This window comes from Chiloscyllium plagiosum, unplaced genomic scaffold (assembly GCF_037043375.1).
Source record: "Chiloscyllium plagiosum isolate Xiang-an unplaced genomic scaffold, Cpla_swu_hap1 HiC_scaffold_31, whole genome shotgun sequence".
Lineage (NCBI taxonomy): Eukaryota > Metazoa > Chordata > Chondrichthyes > Orectolobiformes > Hemiscylliidae > Chiloscyllium > Chiloscyllium plagiosum.
This window is the reverse complement of record NW_028270169.1, coordinates 47,920,726-47,940,703: the sequence shown is the minus strand read 5'-3', so window position 1 is coordinate 47,940,703 and position 19,978 is coordinate 47,920,726. Positions and strand designations below refer to the sequence as shown.

The 19,978-nt window shown below is 37.2% G+C and overlaps 1 protein-coding gene across 9 annotated transcripts in view; it reads right to left on the bottom strand.

The window, feature by feature from the left end:
* The window catches only part of LOC122564229 (general transcription factor II-I-like), a 149,633-nt gene that overhangs the window by 105,306 nt on the left and 24,349 nt on the right, over positions 1-19,978 (bottom strand). For all 9 annotated transcript variants that reach the window (XM_087977512.1, XM_087977515.1, XM_087977510.1 and 6 more), the window contains exons 2-6: positions 18,808-18,911; positions 14,549-14,687; positions 10,551-10,688; positions 7,305-7,488; positions 6,050-6,078 (exon numbers count right to left, since the gene is read on the bottom strand). In XM_087977512.1, the coding sequence (XP_087833638.1) occupies positions 6,050-6,078; positions 7,305-7,488; positions 10,551-10,688; positions 14,549-14,687; positions 18,808-18,906 (589 nt within the window). In that variant the 5' untranslated portion in view covers positions 18,907-18,911. The remainder of the gene's footprint in view (positions 1-6,049; positions 6,079-7,304; positions 7,489-10,550; positions 10,689-14,548; positions 14,688-18,807; positions 18,912-19,978) is intronic.

Sequence of the window (19,978 nt, the reverse complement as noted above, 5' to 3'; positions counted from 1 at the left end):
CTCACCAAGATACACGTGAAAACTAAATTAAAGTTTGACATAAATTCCCATCTCTTTCATTAAAGAAATAGGTAACCTTGCTCCAGTCACCAGACTCATTTGATACTTAAGAGTTTGGTTATTTCTAAAAGTACAGCATCTTTCCTGTTTAGATACTGTGCTGTTGGTGAACTCATCTAACAACTGAGTATTTATCTTCCATCTTGAGTATTAAGCTGCGCAATGAAATGCAATGCTGAATAAAATGCACGTGAAATATTACAGCTGCTATTTAGGAGAGTAATTATACACTTCCAACATAATGAAGGTTCTTTCATATTTAATTACTTTCACGGTGTCAGGAATTGAAAAACAAATGCCATATATAAAAACAGCATGTTTAGGAAAAGGCAGATTTCAAATTGTTCACGTACCAATTGCAACCCAATATTTAGTGTTAAGATCCCTGACAGCCAGTTGAAGAAAGAAACCAAAGCCAGTCTTAACTGGGAATACATTTACTCAAAATGAAATATCTCTCTCCGGCACCCACTCCTCTTTTAAGTTAGTGTCTCCCTATATGGGCTTAACAACGATCCACTCAGTGCCTCCAACTATATGCACTTACAATCCATGTGCACATAACTTTGCTTGATATAATTAACATATTCCCTTCCTCTCTTTAAAGCTCAGACTCTCAAACAAAATTTAAAAATTTTTCTACATTTTGTAGATTTTTAGTCTAAATGGCAACAGCAAAGCAGCTCAAGACTCGTCTGCTTCCATCTGCCTTTTTTCAAGAAAAATACTTTTACTGGCTCTTTTTTCCCCCCTTTTTCAGCAGTGAGCGGTCCCCTTCCTGGGACGGCGGCAGGACAGGATCCCTTTTCCGGGGTTTTGGCAGGGCAGTTCCTTCTTGGTATGTTGGCAGCGGCAGCTTCCTTTGCTGAAATTGCAGTCATAGAAGATGACAGCAGCAAAGTAAGCCAGGTGACGCACCAGTTGCTTTGGCATGGTGGATTCAGTTGAGTTTGGGACTCAGCAGCTTTAGCGGCAGCTGCACTGCCAAGATCTGTCCAGCACGGACTCATGGTGGCAACGACGCTGTAGGCAAGATGGCACTGAAGTTACAGCAGCGGTGGTGCAGCTCTAGGCCACAGCAGGGTCCAGGTACCTGACAGCAAAGCCGGTGGCGTTCTGACTGCAACAGAGTGCCATCACCCAAGTGTCCGCAGGCTGGAGGATTGACTTTGCAGTTTTGTTTTTCTGGTGGCGAAGATTCATGGCACAGGCTGGGAGTAATCTAGACATTTTTCTTTTGGCTATTTCTGCATCTGTTTTTAATCTTAAGATAACGCTGAAGAATGGTGAATTTGTACACTTTTCACTGTACTCCAGCACATAATGTTAAAATCTAAATCTAACATTATGAAAAACAATTTAGGACCATGATAAGGTACTTAGTAAAATGCATTTCTTTTCAGACCACATCTATCACAAATAACTTGCACCAAACCATCTGATCTTGAAGATTTCCTTTCTCTCCAACATTTATTACAATCTACCATGATCAACAATTGATCTTTTACAAGAATCCTATCCCATTAAAGAACAATTATCTCTATAACCATAATGGGCAAACTATCTTCAGCATGTCCTATGCAGAGAATTTCTCAAAGCATAAATTACCTACACAGCAACCAGTATGTAAAATGTATTTTAGCTGAAGACAATCTAATTACTGTCTTAGCTTTCCAAGCTAAACAACTCCATGTCCTATTTACATTAAATCAAAAATGACGAAACCACTGCCACTCTAACATCCATCAGGGCAATTAGCATGCACAGGAGCACTGAAAATTACTAATTTCATGTTAAGTTTTCATCTTTGGGTGAATCAAAGGATGCACTTTAAAAAAAATTCTTTGCCTTTAGTAGGATACTTCTAAAGAGATGATCTAAATACATCAAGACTAGAGGTTAGATGGGCTTCAGATTGGTTTCACAGGTCAGTGCAGCCTGGAGGGCCAAAGGGCCTGTACTGCGCTGTAATATTCTATGTTCAACTAGCTTTGGACCTGAATGTATACATAACCAATTCAACTGGCCAATCAGGTTCATAACCCCAATCTCACCTTTGCGATGTTGCACAACTAACTGAAATGAAAATTGACATATCTAAATAGGATTAATGATTTTAAAAGTTATGCTAGACCTACTGTTTAATATAACAATTAAAATTTTAAAAGATTTATTTTAATCCCGGTGATAATAAAGTTTCTCAAATTCTACAGTAATATCCAAACAGAAATTAACATACAAAGATACCTTACAGCTTTCCTTCATGCTATAAAACACCACAGGACCTGCTTCAAAACGAACATAGCATAAGCGCTTCATCACTCGAAACACTGACTCTCCTGCTCCTCGGATGCTGCCTGACCCGCTGTGCTTTTCCAGCACCACACTTTTCGATAGCTGATTTTCAGCAAAACAGATCAGTGAAAAATTCCACGCTCTAAATTTCAGTTCATAGGTGCGTTAATTTAATTCCTATTACTTCCCTACCACGTTGCTTGCCTCTTTGGCAGTTTCAGAAAAAGTTCAGAGTTGCCACCTGCAGAAAACCAGCTTTTGAGTCTACTGATCAACACTCATTAATACAGTCAAGAACTAAAGGCGATAATCAGGATTATTTTTCCCGAAGGAAATCCTGGTCGTCCTGCCTCTCTTCAAAACTCCAAGCAACTATTTAACCTTATGAACGAATCATGGGCAAAATTTTCAGTGTTCTGAATATATATTGCACATTTTCAGGTGGGGCTTCCAATCTTGAATGCTACAGAAATGGAGTATTAGAGACTCTCTAGGGCAAAAACCAGCAAGCAAAAGAGATGAGAATACTCCCTACTATTATAAAGAAAGTTGCCAATTTCAGTGAAGTTTTTAAAAACATTCTAGGCCTATTATGAATGTGTACATGATTGAGCTTGCCATGAGCATGGAAGATTCCAGCCAATTTGATGCTAGCTTTATTGACAGCAATCAAAATCTCTCCATCATCAGGAATTCTGCTCCTACTCCTAATTCAAGAATGTTCTGTAGCTCTCATTTCTTTGTCTAAACTATTCAAATCGCAACCTCTACTTATACTTTACCGAATTTTGGAATTACTACTGCAACATCCAACCACTCATGCATATAGTCAGATCCTTTGTTAAATACACAAACCATTTTTTAACCCCAAGAGTCACATTCAGACTTTCTATTAGATCGTATACCTGTATTTCTCCCCCCCGCCACCAACTTTCCATTCTTTTCCATTTCCAGGTCCTGAAGCTGGAGCTTACTACTTATGCTACATGCAATCTACAACTGATTTAAACTTGCCAGTAGCCTTTCTTATACATTCAACTTTTGTTGAAACTCTCTATTCACTAGAGTCATCTGGTTCCTATTGCAGACAGTTAGATCAAAGGCTGCATGTATATGGTCGAGCTATCGTATGCAAAGCTATCATATTTTGTTCCTCACCACCATCGCAACAAGTAATTGAGGTATAGATTGCCTCATTGTCAAATAGGTAAAGGACAATCTCAAAACAAAGCAACTGTGTCCTTAGTTTTTGTTATCCAGCAGAATGTCACATGTCCCACCAAGGCTACTGGAAAAAGTATACCTGGGGATGCAGTTAGGATAGCATACGTCTGATCAAACAGGGAACACTTCTGGAAACCTAAATATTGAACAGAACCAGGAGCCTGTGACGCTTCGCACAATCCAACAACCTAAATGTCAACACTGAACCAGGGATCTCTTTAATAGACTGTAAAGAAAGTCAGCTTAAGTCCATGGTATATTCATCAGTGGAAGAATACTTTGTTTTGAGAAGAGTTGTAGCTCAGGTTGAGGTCCTGGGTGTAGGTTTGCTCGCTGAGCTGAAAGGTTTATTTTCAGATGTTTCCTCACCATATTAGGTAACATTTTCAGTGACCTCAGGACGAAGCACTGCTGATGATTCCTGCTTTCTATTTGTGCGTTTGGGTTTCTTCAGATTGGTGATGTCATTTTCTGTTCTTTTTCTCAGGGGATGGAACATCAACTAGCCACAAAAGCCAACATGACCGTCTCTCACTAGTATCCTTACATAGATGTAAGGAAGGACACTTTTCCATCCTAGGACAACCCAAACAGAGAGACACACGAGAATTCATGGAAGCATGGCATTCCAACCAGAACTCTATCAACGAACACATTGACTTGGAACCCATTTACTAACCCCGAAGAAAAAAAGAACAGGAAATGACAGCACCAACCCAAAAGGAACCCAAAACATAAAGAGAAAGCAGGAATCATCAGTGCTTCATCCAGAGGCTCACTGAAGTTACTAGTATGATGACGAAACATCTGAAAATGAACCTTCCAGCTCAGTGAACAAATCTACATCAAAATTTTTAAAGACAAAGTTATCAGTCTGAGCACGCCATGTAAACATCTAATAAATCATATTTCTTGAAAATGACATCCAGGAGACCTATCAGAAGATCCAAACCTAAACTTAGTATGGAACTGATGGGCATCCAACTCTCAACACTTTGCTTCTGATTTACTTTTATTCGGAAGCAAGACTGCCAAGATTTCACCTTAGTAGTGATGTAACCAACATATCCACTTCATTCTTCTACTTGCTTTATCATTCAGACTCAAAACATCAAGACGTAATCCTTCCCTTTACACAGAATCAGAGATGCACAGTACAGAAGCAGACCCTTCGGCCCAACCTGTCCATGCCAACCAGATATCCCAACCTAACCTAGTCCTATTTGTCAGCACTTGGCCCATATCCTTCCAAACCCTTCCTATACAAATACCCATCCAGGTGCCTTTTAAAGTTGTAATTGTACCTGACTCCACCACTTCCTCTGGCAGCTCATTCCATACACGCATCATCCTCAGTATGAAAAAGTTGCCCTTTACATTCCTTTTTGTATTTTTCCCCTCTCACCCTAAACCTAAGCCCTCTAGTTCTGGATTCCCCCACCCCAGCAAAAAGACCTTGTCTATTATCCTGACCATGGCCCTCGTGATTTTATAACCCTCTATGAAGTCACCCCTCAGCCTCCGACACTCCAGAGAAAACAGCCCCAACCTATTCAGCCTCTCCCTATAGCTCAGACCCTCCAACCCTGGCAACATCATTGTAATTTTTTTTTGAACCCTTTCAAGTTTCACAACATCTTTCCACGCTTTCTGCAATTTTCCACTGAGGTCAGTTACTGAATTGCTCTTCCCTTAGTTTCCCATTTTCACCTTTAGGCAGCCATCCTCTGCTATCATTTTATAACTTGAGAGTCACGTGAAGAAAGAATCCAAAGCCCACCTTTACTTAGAATTACAAAAACAAATTGCTGGAGAAACTCAGCAGGATTGGCAGCATCTGTGGAGAGCAAACAGTTCATTTTACAAGTCCAGTGGCCTTTCGTGATACCCCTCTGAAGGGTCCCTGGACTCTAAATGTTGAATTGTTCCTTCTCCATAGATTCTGCCAGACCTGCTGAGTTTCTCCAGCATATTCAGTTTTTTGTGTCTTTCAGATCTCCAGCATCCATGGCCCTTTGTTACATTCATTTGGAATTGAGTGATTCAGAGAAAAACCATCTCCTGACTCCACTCCCACCATGTCACATATTTGCTATAGTGATTTTTCAATCAATTACCCCATGTACTTACTTAACTTTAACTGGCATATTATTTAAGTTTCTTAATCCCCCACATTACCTCCTAGAAGGAATCATTTTCTATATTACATATTATTTTGGAAAAGATTCTATGAAAACCCTTTAACTTGTACAAGTCAATGATTTCCTACAAAATTTGAAGTGTTTTTCTGTGGACTGAATTGCGAAATGGATCATTAAAACATCTTGTGGAAAGACTTTTTTGTAATACATTTGAGCATAACTTGAGAAACTTAGAACCTACTTGCACATTAACATGTAAACATGGTGCAATTTTGATTTTAAAAATTACACATTAGAATACTATATTATAGACCATAAAAGTAACTTACCACGATGAATGGCAGCATCCTGAAATGGCCTGGATTAAAAGATAAAGTGATTGCATTGTACTTGTAGTCAAGTAAAATCACAGAAGTTCACAAATGTTTAATATCCCCATGTAATACATGCATATATAGACATTTAGTATAATTATAAAGGTTCACAGAAAGGTTTCTTATTAACGGGCAAAGTGAACTCAATGAACAGGACAACTAATTGCACAGCTTATATTCTTATATGTTGGCAGCACAAGTTTCCTATAAAAGTGAATAAGAGTGTATTCATTATTGTATAATAACTACCATGTTACTCACTAAAGGATTCGCTTAGATAGAAGTCTTTACACACACTGGCCTTTGAAGCAAACCCAAGTTACCCCTCTCTGCCAAAATTGTTTTTTCAAGAAAGCAATTCTGGTGTTAATATTAAGTGCTGTATTCATCACTTCCATATTGGGCAGGTTAAATCTGCCCAAAATTATTTGTTTTCAGTGTGAGAAATTTCCAGTTACAATTAACAAACAAACAAGATCCTCTACTGAAGTTGCCTTGCACCACCTTATTAAGGTCTTTTTCTCAGAAAATATTCTCTGCTGTAGAAAAATCATCTGGATACCCTGAATCATTTGCTACTATTTGTGAATAGAGTACTCGGAAATACTTTGTTGTAAAAATAAAAGGCAGTTCAAGGAATAATTCTGCAAATAGGACTCTTTTGGAATCCTTTAAACTTTATTAGTCATTTGCCTCCATTTTACCACAAAGCACCAAACAGGAGGTGGTCCAAACACAGAAAGACGCTTATTCTAAACCTACCAATGATCACAAGATGAATAGTCCAAGATAAAATGTTCATGAAGCAGCTTCAAGTAATGCCGGATTTATTTATAAACCTAGTGTGTCACATCAATAGTACCTTTTTCAGTTAACTAACAAGAACTGACATCAATGCAAAGAATTAAATGACCTCAATGCTCAACTTGTATTTGTCAGAAGTCAGGTAAACAAAATCAAAGATTTATTTATTTGCATTTGTGGCTGGTCAGCCACCCACCTTATTTCAAATTGCAGTAGTTATACACCATTTAGAGTATAATCTCATTGCAGCTTCGTATACAAAGTTATTTTTTTCTTAGTTTCGTGTGACATGTACTGTTTTGCAGCAACATTCATAATGAGGATGACGTCATTAAACCTTACAGCTGAATATTTATACTTGTTGTAGAAAGTGAAACTTGCATTTAAGATTGAGGGAAATGGTTACCTTTTTATTACAAATGCAAGCTGTGACTTTTGCTCCAAAATCTTTTTTAGTGTCACACTGTCATAACATGAAGGGTGCTTAAAACACACGCCATCAGGCAGTCCTTGTATTACAACAGCGGCTGGGTCCTTCAAGATCTTATCATATGGCACAGGGCTTGGAGTAGGTTTCCCAAGAGCTTTACCTGAAATTAGATATAATGGAGACAGTGTAACAATAGCTTTAAAATTTCTTTAAGAGATGCAGTTATCAAATTGACAGATGCTGAAACCATGATATTCTTAGACACCAAAATCCTGGACTGACGGTACTTCCGGGTCAAAATATAAGTCATAACTTTGGATCCAATAAACACAGAAAAAAGTAGCTTTCTTCAGTTTTTAGAAAATGCCTGACAATCCAGCAAGTAACAACTTATGTATCTTACTAGCAAACTGCTTGCCTACACATCTTAACATCATCCAAGAGAACGAGCCAATCCCTGGGAATGGGGTGCATAAAGTGAGCAATGATCAGAGACTGCATCCAACTTTACCTTGGATAATTTGAATTTGATTAACCCATCCACAATGTCTGATCAATACCACTGTTTACACCCCCCACCACTGTAAATTGTGTGTAATTTTAAAATATAGCTTTACCTCAAATAAATGCAAACCAACCAAGGTAGAATAATAACGGGCATTACAAGAAAAAAGCTTTACTTAAATTGTGACCGAAAAGTTTCCAATAGATAAATAACGATAAAACTGCAAAAAGAAAGCAAACTCCACAATAAATGCCCAGAGATACATGTAGATGTGAATACCAGGAAAAACTCCATATCAATTAGGAAAAGCTTTAGCTCAAAAAACAATGGCATTGTTATATTGCCTTTATAAGCTGGGAATGTAGCATGAATTGGAGATCCACAATTTACATATGCTGTTCTCCATGCTTGCAATTTTAATATAGTGATTCCCTGTTGGTCCATAAGTAGCAAACGGATAACACTTTTCACTTTGAAAAGAATATTCATGGGTACTCCTTACCCCCTACTTGTTGCCAACAGCATACTGAATTATGTCATTTCATCATCTGTACAAGCAAAATGATGCATTTCTTAATACTGTAGCAATTTGCAATTCTGACTTGCAAATAATTCAGTTTTCATTTAGAAACTAATTGAATGGGCAAGTCTATTTATAACTTACATTTTACTCAAAATAATCCACCAAACACAGCTGTCAAGGCAAATATCAGGGCACAGTCAAAACAGTGAAGCTGTTACCAGGGACTCATTTTCTAAAGTAGTGAGCTACAATGAACCAATTGGCTTCAAAACAATTTTACTTTTAAAAATGCATTACATTCTTCAAATAAGAAAATAAAGCATACATCAAAATGACACTACAATAACAAGTTAATTTAAAAAGGGGAAATTGGCCAATATGTACTGATCAGAGAACGGATAACTTGAATCTGATTAACTCATCCACAATGTCTGATCAATACCATGCTTTCCCCCCACCCCCACCCCACCATGGTAACTTATGTAATTATAAAATACTCGAAACTCTAAGTTTAGCAGCTCTGTGGAGAAACAGAATTAACAGTCCAGATCGATATTGAAAATGTTCTCTCTGGAGCTGCTGTCTGAATCGAGCATTAAGCATTTTGTTGAATATCTATTTGTCAGAAGGGAGAAACCTTTGGAAGCAGCAAAAGGAAAATTAAAAACATTTAACTTTATAATTGTACAGAGAAAGACACAACTTAAACTTAATTTTTGGGAATTCTTTCCAGATGGAATCAAGTAAGCCTGAATAAGAATCACTGAACTCAAAATATTAACTCTGCCTTCTCCACATAGATGTTGTCAGACCTCCTGAGTTTCATGTGCAATTTGTTTTTGTTTCAGATTGCCAACATCCACAGTTCTGTTTTATACTGTCTTAATAATCTATTGTATACAAACACAGGTGGGGTGTAATCTGATCCAGATCCATTAGAAACACTGGAACCATGACTTTGAATTAGCTAGAGAGATCCCACCACTGGATAGGCATATGGAGTACATAACCATTAATTTAGTTTCACGTGATATTAACTATTAAATAGCTTGCAGAATCACCTGAAGTCATGGTCACACATCATTTGTAATCAAGCCTGTCTGGTTTGCTCATTATCATAATTGTTGAACTAGATCAGCATTGTTGGAAGACATGCAATTTCTTTGATATCTGTACTTGGAAAAGGACTTTTAAAAAGTTCACATCAATTTTAGAACACCAGTTGTAATTTTCTTAAAAGAAATAGTTTGTATCAATATGCCTTGGCATTCCTTGACCTGGAAGCAATATCTAAAAGGAAAGCAACAGCTAAAGCTATATGACCAGACAAGGGTCAAGGTGAATGAGATGTATTTCCAAGTTTTATGCATGTAATATTGGATAGAAAGCCAAAAACAGTGGTAGAGCAGGAATTGTGAAGCAAAATATTTTGCTGCTGCAACTTCAATTTTGCCAAGCCAACCAGTCTGTTTAACAGGATTTATTAGGGAAGTTAGATAACAAAGTCTCCAGGGAATCTGTGCGAAAGCTATTATGAACCTACATAAGGAGAACCTGCAAAAGTGTGTTCAGGTGACAATATCTGTAGGGGCCACTGACACAAAAAGGCATCAAGTGAACGCAAAGTAGTGGCCAAATGTTTGGGAGTGGCAAAAGTGAGAAATTGTACATACCAGTCAGAATTAGAAAGTATACATATTATAGTTGCAGGAATTGGTGTGGGTCCATAAGTTGTGCAAGATGTACCTTTGTTGGAAACAAATATTTAAGAATGAAATCTCTCTTTATTTGAATTTATCATTTTTTCATCAATTGTAATGCAAGATACAAATGGTGAAATCAGGTTGACATTACTCTGAGAATATGCAGATAATATATATTCCATCATCACTGAAAGAGAATATAAAACAAGCAGCAACTAGGAGTGCGCACTTCACATGTGGAATACTCAGGGTGGGTGTGTTTGCAGGGCTCACCAGTAGCTTGTATTGATTAGTCGCAATCTTCAAGTAACAGAATCTATGTTATCGTTTACCAGTACTGTAAGGTTACTGGTGAGTTTGAGACACAAAAGTATAGTCTTCCCCTTGAAATGTAAATAGTGACTGCATTCAACTAAACAATGTTAACAAAAAAAAATCATAGAATATCAACAGTAGTTTGTCCCCATAGGTAGTGTGAAACATGACGGTACCATACAGTGAAGAGAACAGCTCCTCAACTGATTTTCTTTTTGTTCCAATGTCAGTCTTATTATCCAATGCAACTGGTGTCACACAAAGAACATCTTCATTTCTGAGTTTTTCTGCTGCCTTTTGCTCCTCAGCCACACCTGAAATTAAATCATAATTCTTTAAAATTAAGCAAGGCAATTTTTCAGGCCAAACATATTTTAGACCTGGTATACCAAATAATCTTTTAACTTAAAGACTGATTATCTGGTACAAACCACATTTAGGACTAAAATGCTCCCCCATTAGTATTTATTCGAACTACTTATATATATTTTTATACATTTTGTTTCCAAGCATCCCAAATGTTATAAGCATAAGCTGCCCAATGGTTGGAAAATGGTTCTTTTTAATTCTTCCTTGGGATATGGGCATGGATAACAGTGGTCAAATTGCCCATAGTGGTGAGTAGATTAGTCAGAGAGAAATGGGTCTTGGTTGCTTACTTTTCGGAGGATCGGTGTGGACTGGTTGGGGCGAAGGGCTTGTTTCCACACTGTAGGGAATCTAATTTAATCTAATCTGAATAGGCTGGGGTTTGTTTCACATGAGCATTGGAGGATGAAGGGTGACCTTATAGAGGCTTATAAAATCGTGAGGGGCATAGATAAGGTGGATAGCAAAGATCTTTTCTGAGGTGGGGTAGTTCAAAACCAGAGGACATATGTTTCAAGATGAGAGGAGAAAGATTCAAAAGGAACCTGAAGGGCAAATATTTCCACAGAGGGTGGTGCTTATGTAGAATGAAAGTGGTAGATGCAGGTACCATTTACAACATTTAAAAGATATTTGGACAGGCATGTGAATAGGAAAGGTGGAGGGATATGGACCAAACACAGGCAAGTGTGACTAGTTTAATTTGGGAAACTTGGGTCAGCATGGACAAATTAGACCAAAGTGTCTGTTTTCTTGCTGTATGACATTATAATTCAGCTCATGATGCACACACAGATTACTATCAGAATTTATGTCAATGATATTGTACTCTAAACAAGTGAATAATTTTGCAACTAATTGAAAATCAATAGGCAGAATTCACTCCTGACAATTCAATTTTAAATTTACCAATAATTCAAAAGTAAACAGCTACACTTTCAACTGGATTTTGTTTTATTCCAGTGGCTCGACAGTTTGCAGTAGAAGAATACCTTGTTATATGACCCAGCATTTAATCTGCAATCTGAGCTGAAGGAGAAATGTGCAGGGTCATCCTGCAATGATCAGAGAACCCACTTTTGGGCTTCTAAGGTTCTGACATTCAGTATACTTAAATTCTTATTAGTACAGAACATACACACCAGTGGAGAATTATTTTAGTCTCAATGTGGTTTTACATTAGATAACTACAACATTTAATTAAAATTAAAGGATTTTTTAAAAAAATTATAAACCACAAGACCTGGAATTGAAGCAATTACTGTTTCTTTATTGAATTAGAAAACGAGACCTTTTATCACTAATGCAATTCCTTCTTGATTCCAAACTCTCACTTTGTCTTTACCTCCTTCCTTTGCTCCCCAATGAAATTAAAAGTATTTCTTCTGTATTTTTGAGATGCAAGAGCATAGTTTTAAATTAAAAATGCAAAACGATGGTGTAATGGATGATCTTTGATCTGTGAAATAACATTTCATGAACATAGAAACTTTATGTATAGCACAATGCCTGTACTATCTTACCAAAAATTGGACAGAATGCATTTTACACTTTTGTATTCCATGTACAAAAGCAATTTATTGCAACAATGTAAACACAGCAACTGGTGAACAGAAAAAAAAATGTTTGTCACTGATGTAACTACAGGGGGTGCACTTGCAGCACATACAAGCCCTGACATTAAAAAGGCAATTTTTTATTCAAAAATACACTTTGCAATCCAAAATCGATTGGAACCAAGGATAACAAGACATTAAATCACAGAAACAAATGGGTCCACCATTTCCACTGCAGTGCAGACCATTAATCTCAAAGCAATACCAAATAGTCGCCATATGGAAAGTATACCATCTCCCACTTTCTGTAACACTTGCTTATTGTAGCAGGAGTTATAGAATTTTATTCTCCTGCAGTTGATAGAATCATTCTACCCATGTAATCAACCGAGAAAAAGGTCACTACTTTTTCACTCTCCTCAAATACTGCCAGACATGCGATCCTTTATAGTATTTTCTATTTAGTCCTGGTTTACAATTTCGAGATTGTGAATTGCTCGAAGTAGTAAGTTAACACTATTCAAAAATTTCAGAAATTAAAATGTACAATTTATTTTTCTACAATTCTAAGTCAACACAAAATATTGTTTCTTTTAATTTCTTTACAAATGTTCAGTATTTCGAACTTACTGAGACCAACCAGGTTAACTGCAATAGTCTTTTATAAACCTGAATATTGCTATATTCCTTAAATGAATGTCAAGGGAATCTAATTCACCAACCTTGACTAGACAAGATCAGCAAGATCACTGTATCATCAATTCTGAGTTAACACAACAATGATTTAGGATACTGTTATCATCTTTCCTGATCACTACTGTGACAGAAATTCCCAACCATTACCTCAAGGAGAGCAAGGATGGGCAAATAAGTGACATTCCCACACTAATTCAAGTCCACTTTTTCAACAGAGACAGAAACACAGACCAAGAGAACAGCCAAGAGGAGACAGAGACACAAGAATGGGAGAGTTTGTGATTTAATGCAAATCTACACAAAAAAGCCTTCCTGTGTTTCCTAAATAGTACTTTAGGAAAAATAATTCCCATGTAATATTTTTCTTTGATTCTTAATATTTCTAAACTATTTCTTAAGCAGGTGGATCAGTACACAATATTGTCATGGAGTCGGTCATACAGCATGGAAATGTAACCTTCAGTCCAACCAGTCCCAAACTAATCTTACTTGTTTGCATTTGGCCCATATCTCTCCAAACCTTTGCTGTTCATGATCTCATCCAAAACGTCTTTTTAAAAAAGGTTGTAACTGTGCTGCATTCACCACTTCATCTGGGAGCTCATTCCCCACTCAAACCACTCTCTGGAAAAGGTTGCCTTTCTCCTCTTGCCTTAAAAATATGTCCCCTAATTTTGAACTCTCCCATCCTAAGAAAAAGACCTTTGCTATTCATATTATTTATACCCCTTCAAGATTTTAGAAACCTCTAAAGATCACCCCATAACCTCCAGTGAATAAAGTCCCAGCCTTTCCAGTCTATTTGTGTCCTTGATATCCAGCAACATCCTTCTACATCTTTTTTCAACTCGCTAGTTTAATAATATCCTTCCTACAAAAAGGTGACAAGTACTCCAGAAGAGGCCTCACTAATGTCCTGTACAACGCTAAAATGACTTAGCAGCTTTTATACTCAAGGTCTGAGCAAAGTCAGTGTGCTAAATGCTCTCTTAACCAACCCACCTACCAGTGACAAATTTTTAAAAATTATGTACCTAAACCCGGAGGTCTCTCTGTTCAAGAACACTATCCAGGGCCTTACCATTAATTGTTCAAGTCCTGTCCTTGTTTGGATTACCAAAATGCAATCTCTCTCATTTATCCAAGTTAAATTCCACCCGCCATGCTTCAGCCCAATGACCCAATTGATCAAAAGTCTCTTTGTAATCTTAGATAACCTTCTTCACTGTCCACTATGCCAATGTTGGTGTCACCTGCAAACTTACTAACCATACCTCCTGAATGCTCATCAAAATCATTTACATAAATGACAAACAGAAGTGGACCAGTCTGTGTCACAATTACAATTCACTGACTAACTCGGCATGAGTGTTGTGAAAAAACTTCAGGTTTAAAAACTGTTTCACATTAAGAGTCCTATAGAAATCTCAAATTCAAGATACAGTCACAGAAACCAAGGTTGCTAAAACTCCTTTTCATTAATCTTTGAAATCACAGCAAGGTTAACCTGACACTTAAAACTATAAAATAAGCGAGCGCACTAACTAACTTACAGTATTTGACAAAATCAGTTTGAAAATCCTTTCGGCTTCCAATGAAAGATCTTCCTCGCTCGGTCCCCACGACAAATATATCTTTCTCATACACAGCAATACAAGCCACTTCAGCTTTTGACTTTGCAATTTCCTGGCACTGAAGAGGAAACATCAATTAAGTGAACATTTTCAGCCATAACAGAAAAGTGTATTCAAGTACTCTTAAATGAAACACCACCTATAAAATCGCTCCAACATGAATTTGAGTTAGGCTTTTTCAAATATAACACAAAAGAATTAAAAAGCTTCAAATTCAGGAATAGATTGTCTATAAACTCTTACTTCTCATGTTCAGTATTTAATCAACAACCTTAAGTACTGAATGTTTGAATGAGTGCACCTAGAATTTGTTTATTTGACTCATAGGCCCAGAAGAACTTTTGAAAAGGTGATTTAACCCAACATTTTTATAGAATAGTATGCCTTCTAATATACTGCGAAAATCATCAATATTTGCATAACGTGCCTTGCACTTGACACGGTTAAATTATACTGGTCACACAAAAAAAAATTGTAATTTCACAAAATGCAAAAAGCTCTGAAGCTCAACAGAAAGCTCAGAACTATGTCTAAGCTTAACATCATATTAATTCAAACTTGAATAAAGAAATAGACTCAAAATGTGCAATTAACACTAAATTATGAATTGTACAGATGAGGACAGACACTATAAATGCACATAAGCCAAATAGCAAGTGAAAAAAATAGCAAATGGGAGCTTGATGCAGAAGTATGACATCACTCATTGTGAATCTAATAAAGATAACTTTTTACAAACACTTCAAGTTAACACCTGCTGCTCAAGATTTCCATGTGCACAGACTATTTAAAGCCAGTTTTCAAACCAAAACAATGCCAATGGAAAGCTGCCTATCACCACTATCAAAAAGATTGAAATTGAAGTGATACTTCAGTTACACAAAACGCTGGTCAAATATCATCTGCAGGAATACTGTTTATAACAGCAAACAAAAACACTGGCACTGCGGTTGGATTTAAAAGATAGAAGTTTTTAAAAGTTGCATAAACTTGATCTTGATTCATTTGCTAATAAAGGGTTCTTGATAAGATTGACACAGAGACTACTTCTGCTGCTAAGGGAATCCAAAACGAGGAATACATTTTAAAATTGGAGCTAGACCAGTAAGATATGAAATTGTGCTTTTGTACACACAGGAAATCTCAAGAGGGTTGGAATATAAAAGCAGAGATGTACTACTAAGACTTTATAAAGCTCTGGTTAGGCCCCATTAGGCCCCATTTGGAGTACTTTGTCCAGTTTTGGTCCCCACACCTCAGGAAGGACATACTGGCACTGGAACGTGTCCAGCGGAGATTCACACGGATGAGCCCTGGAATGACAGGTCTAACATATGAGGAACGGCTGAGGATACTGGGATTGTATTCGTTGGAGTTTAGAAGATTAAGGGGAGACTTAATAGAGACGTACAAATTAATACATGGCTTGGAAAAGGTGGATGCTAGGAAATTGTTTCCGTTAGACGAGGAGACTAGGACCCGTGGACACAGCCTTAGAATTAGAGGGGGTCATTTCAGAACAGAAATGCGGAGACATTTCTTCAGCCAGAGAGTGGTGGGCCTGTGGAATTCATTGCCATGGAGTGCAGTGGAAGCCGGGACGCTAAATGTCTTCAAGGCCGAGATTGATAGATTCTTGTTGTCTAGAGGAATTAAGGGCTACGGGGAGAACGCTGGTAAGTGGAGCTGAAATGCGCATCAGCCATGATTGAATGGCGGAGTGGACTCGATGGGCCGAATGGCCTTACTTCCACTCCTATGTCTTATGGTCTTATGGAAATCTGGAATTCTCTCCTCCTCAAAAAAGTTATTGAGATTTGGTCAAATAAAATTACTTCAGGTCAAGGCAAGTAATTAGGGGGATACAAATAAAAGGCAGACAAATGAGATTTAGGGACAGATTGGCTACTGATATAACGATACAGCAGAACAGGCTCAAAAAAAAGGTCCAAATAGTCTACAATCAGGTTTTCCTAAACAGGTCCTCTAAGTATACCATAAAATGAATTTATAGAGTTTTCTGCAACTCAGAAATGGCACAAGAGATCAAAGGGTATTGCCAATGAAATTCAATAAGTTATAAAGCAAAAAATTCTCAACACAAGAAAGTCAAATATGTAAGAATCTGTACGCAATAATGTCTGCACAGACTGGAAATGTATAGTTCAACTCCAGTAATATTTATACAATCAATTGTTATTAATATGTTGAATAATAGTGAATGACAGCCCCACAGAGAAACCCTTTATTTCAAAATTTATGCTATCTTCATATGAAACAAAAATGAACTAAAGATATTGCCGGAACAGTAGATCTACACGTGAGCAAACAATAAAAAAAAATGAAGAGATTGTAAAATTTAAACTGTACAACTATGGACAGCCCACTTTTGCATCAATATCCAACTTGCAGCAAAATCAATGCTCATTCACCTCAATTTCCATGTTCACTGACTCAAAGGAATTCATGAAAATATGTCATCTACCCATTTGGAAGTCACAAATCCAAATACCACAACCATCTAAAAATGCAGTAAATGGAGCACCCTGGGCAATTCAGAAAGTTGATCACGTCATGATTACATTACAGTTACAATCCAAATAGGTTGCACTTCTCCCCGCTGCTCCACTTTTAGCCTCCCAATGAGCAGTATTCATAAGTCCACATACTGATTGTTTCCAGTTACCAGTTTTTCTTACTTTTTCCAATAATAAATTCTGTAATGTTGGCATAATCACAGATTCAATTAACTTATGGTAATTCAGTCTCAAGACCCTCAGTGTAAGCAAGTTTTCTTACTATGCTAAATTTCTTCATATTTGTATATTGATCTTATTAGAATACACAAAATTAATGAGAACAATTACTGTTGTATCAAAATATTCAGTACACACCAGACCTACACCCAGAAGATATGCTTGTAACAAACTCCATGGAAATGGAAAGTAATTTATATTCCCGATCTTGCTCAATTAAGAAAGCCAAAAGAATCCAATTTAAGACTGCCATCTACAATATATTGGAAGCATTTTCACTTCTGTCAGAAGGTTCTGGATTCAAGTTCCATTTCAAAACCTGATAGCAAAAATTCAGGCTAATACTGCTGCATCATTAGAAATGCCATCTTTTAAAAATGAGATGCAAATCAAGGTCCCATCTGTCTGCTGGGTTAATGTAAACCAATTCCACAGCCCTAATTTGAGAAGGAGCAGAGTTATGCTCAGAATCTTTCATAATCACTCATCATCCTTCTGACAGTAATCATTAGTTGCCCCTCAGTTCAAGGATGGCAACTTAAGTTAGTGCCATGATTTTCATGACTGATCAGCCCAATTCTTTATCTGCTGATTTTTGCACACATGGGGAAGTGGGATATCCCATGATGTAAGGGATCCAGAGTCCTTTACTTTCTTTCTTCACCATTCTGAATTAAAGCACTGAGACTCAAAAGTGTGATGTAGATGGACAGACAAGCTGCCACCATTTTGGCGATTAAAGGCAACCCCTTCCCAGCCTTCAAGGTTAATGCAATTGTGCTTCAGTGTATCTTTGAAAAGTGTTTTTGTCCTGCTCTAGAAAGTTAGCCAACTGAGAGCTGAGGGGCAGAAGGAATGACATAGTTTAAGTCATTCGGACAGATTTTGTAGGATCCTTGCCTAAATATTTGTGATGCAGCATTCGAGAACTCCACTTTGTTGGACTGTCACTTCCTACAAGCTGAAGTCCAAAATTGCAAATACAATTCCAAATGCAGTTTTATATACATTCATCTTAAGTATTTCAATTTTCATATTCAAACATAATGCAAACACTAGATTCCTGGGCTGCTTCAAATAGGCGAAGCAAATTTATTTTTACATTACTGGGAATTAAATCACCTTGACATTTGAGTCTTGCACAGTCAACAGCATTCCCTAATATGACTTACAGGACCTTTCTTCCCAACAGCAGCAGGAACAGTGACATAACCTTCTGAATGTACATTTAGAATTTTCTCCTTCACTGATATAGCATGAAAGCTGCTACAGACTTATATCAAATGGAGCAAAAACATTTTGCAAATATTCCTCAAGACTGAAATCCTTTGAGCCACGAAGTAAAAGTGCCTATGTAGCACAAGATGGTTAATATTCACAGGTTTATTAACAAACAAATCTTATAAATTTCAAATAATTTACCATAGACTCCAGTGCTGACATAAGGAATTTTACTGCCAGAAGATTTTCAGCGCTGGAGGGCTCCTCCTGTATGATTGGTGAAGTTCCAACTTGTGCCATGTTTCCTGTGTGAAGGAGTAGAGGGAGAAGACAAAGAAAAATTCATTAAAATAAGCATACAACCAAGAAAGTCTCAATGCTGATTTCAAATCAGAAAATTCAGGCAAAATGTAAATCACTAAAGTTAATTGCTCAATGATTCAACACAAACAGGGACTGTAAATTTCAGTTTGGCTCCCAAGTGATGCTGCCAAAAATTAAATACTGTTAATATTTAATTCTTCAGAATTTTTAAAGTCATACTGAGCTCAATACATGAACTCTATTTCTCTCTCCACAGATGCTGCCAGACTTGCGGCGGTTCTCCAGCACTGTGTTTCCTTCAGATTTTCAGAATCAAGCCTTTTTTGTTTTGAGATTTATAAAGGAATACTTTGGGATTAATGGGATTTATTTACTATATGTTCTGCAATCTGACTTGTCCAGTCATATCAAAACAAAAGTGCGGCGCTAGAAAAGCACAGCCAGTCAGGCAGCATCAGAGCAGCAGGATAGTTGACATTTCAAGCATATGCTACATCCTGACGAAGAGCTTAAGCTATTCATCAATGTCCTGATGAAGAGTTTATGCTCGAAACGTCAACTCTCCTGCTCCTCGGGTGCTGCCTGACCACCTGTGCTTTTCCAGTGCCACACTGACTCTTATCTCCAGCATCTGCAATCCTCACTTTCTCCCAGTAATATCAGCTGGGGATATAACAACTCAAAAATAACTAAATTTATAATAAACATCTTTGACCAAGTGACAAAACAGAGCAAATTAAATCAAAAACCAAAGAGGGTAATATAGCAAAATGTGAAATTTTTGCTTTGACGGGAAAAAACTAAAAACAAAGTATGACTTAAAGAAAAACTGCATAATTTCAAGGTGTAAAGGGGTGTGTGTTATGGTACATGATTCATAAAATGTTGGTGTGCAGGTACAACAGATAATCTAGAAGCCTAATGAGATACTATTACTGTACCAAAACACACTACCCTTTAAAAAGGCACCCTGTTGGCATAAAAAAAAGTGTACCAGATCAATCTTTTATTCCAAGTTCTGAAATCAAAACAGGAATTGCTGGTGAAA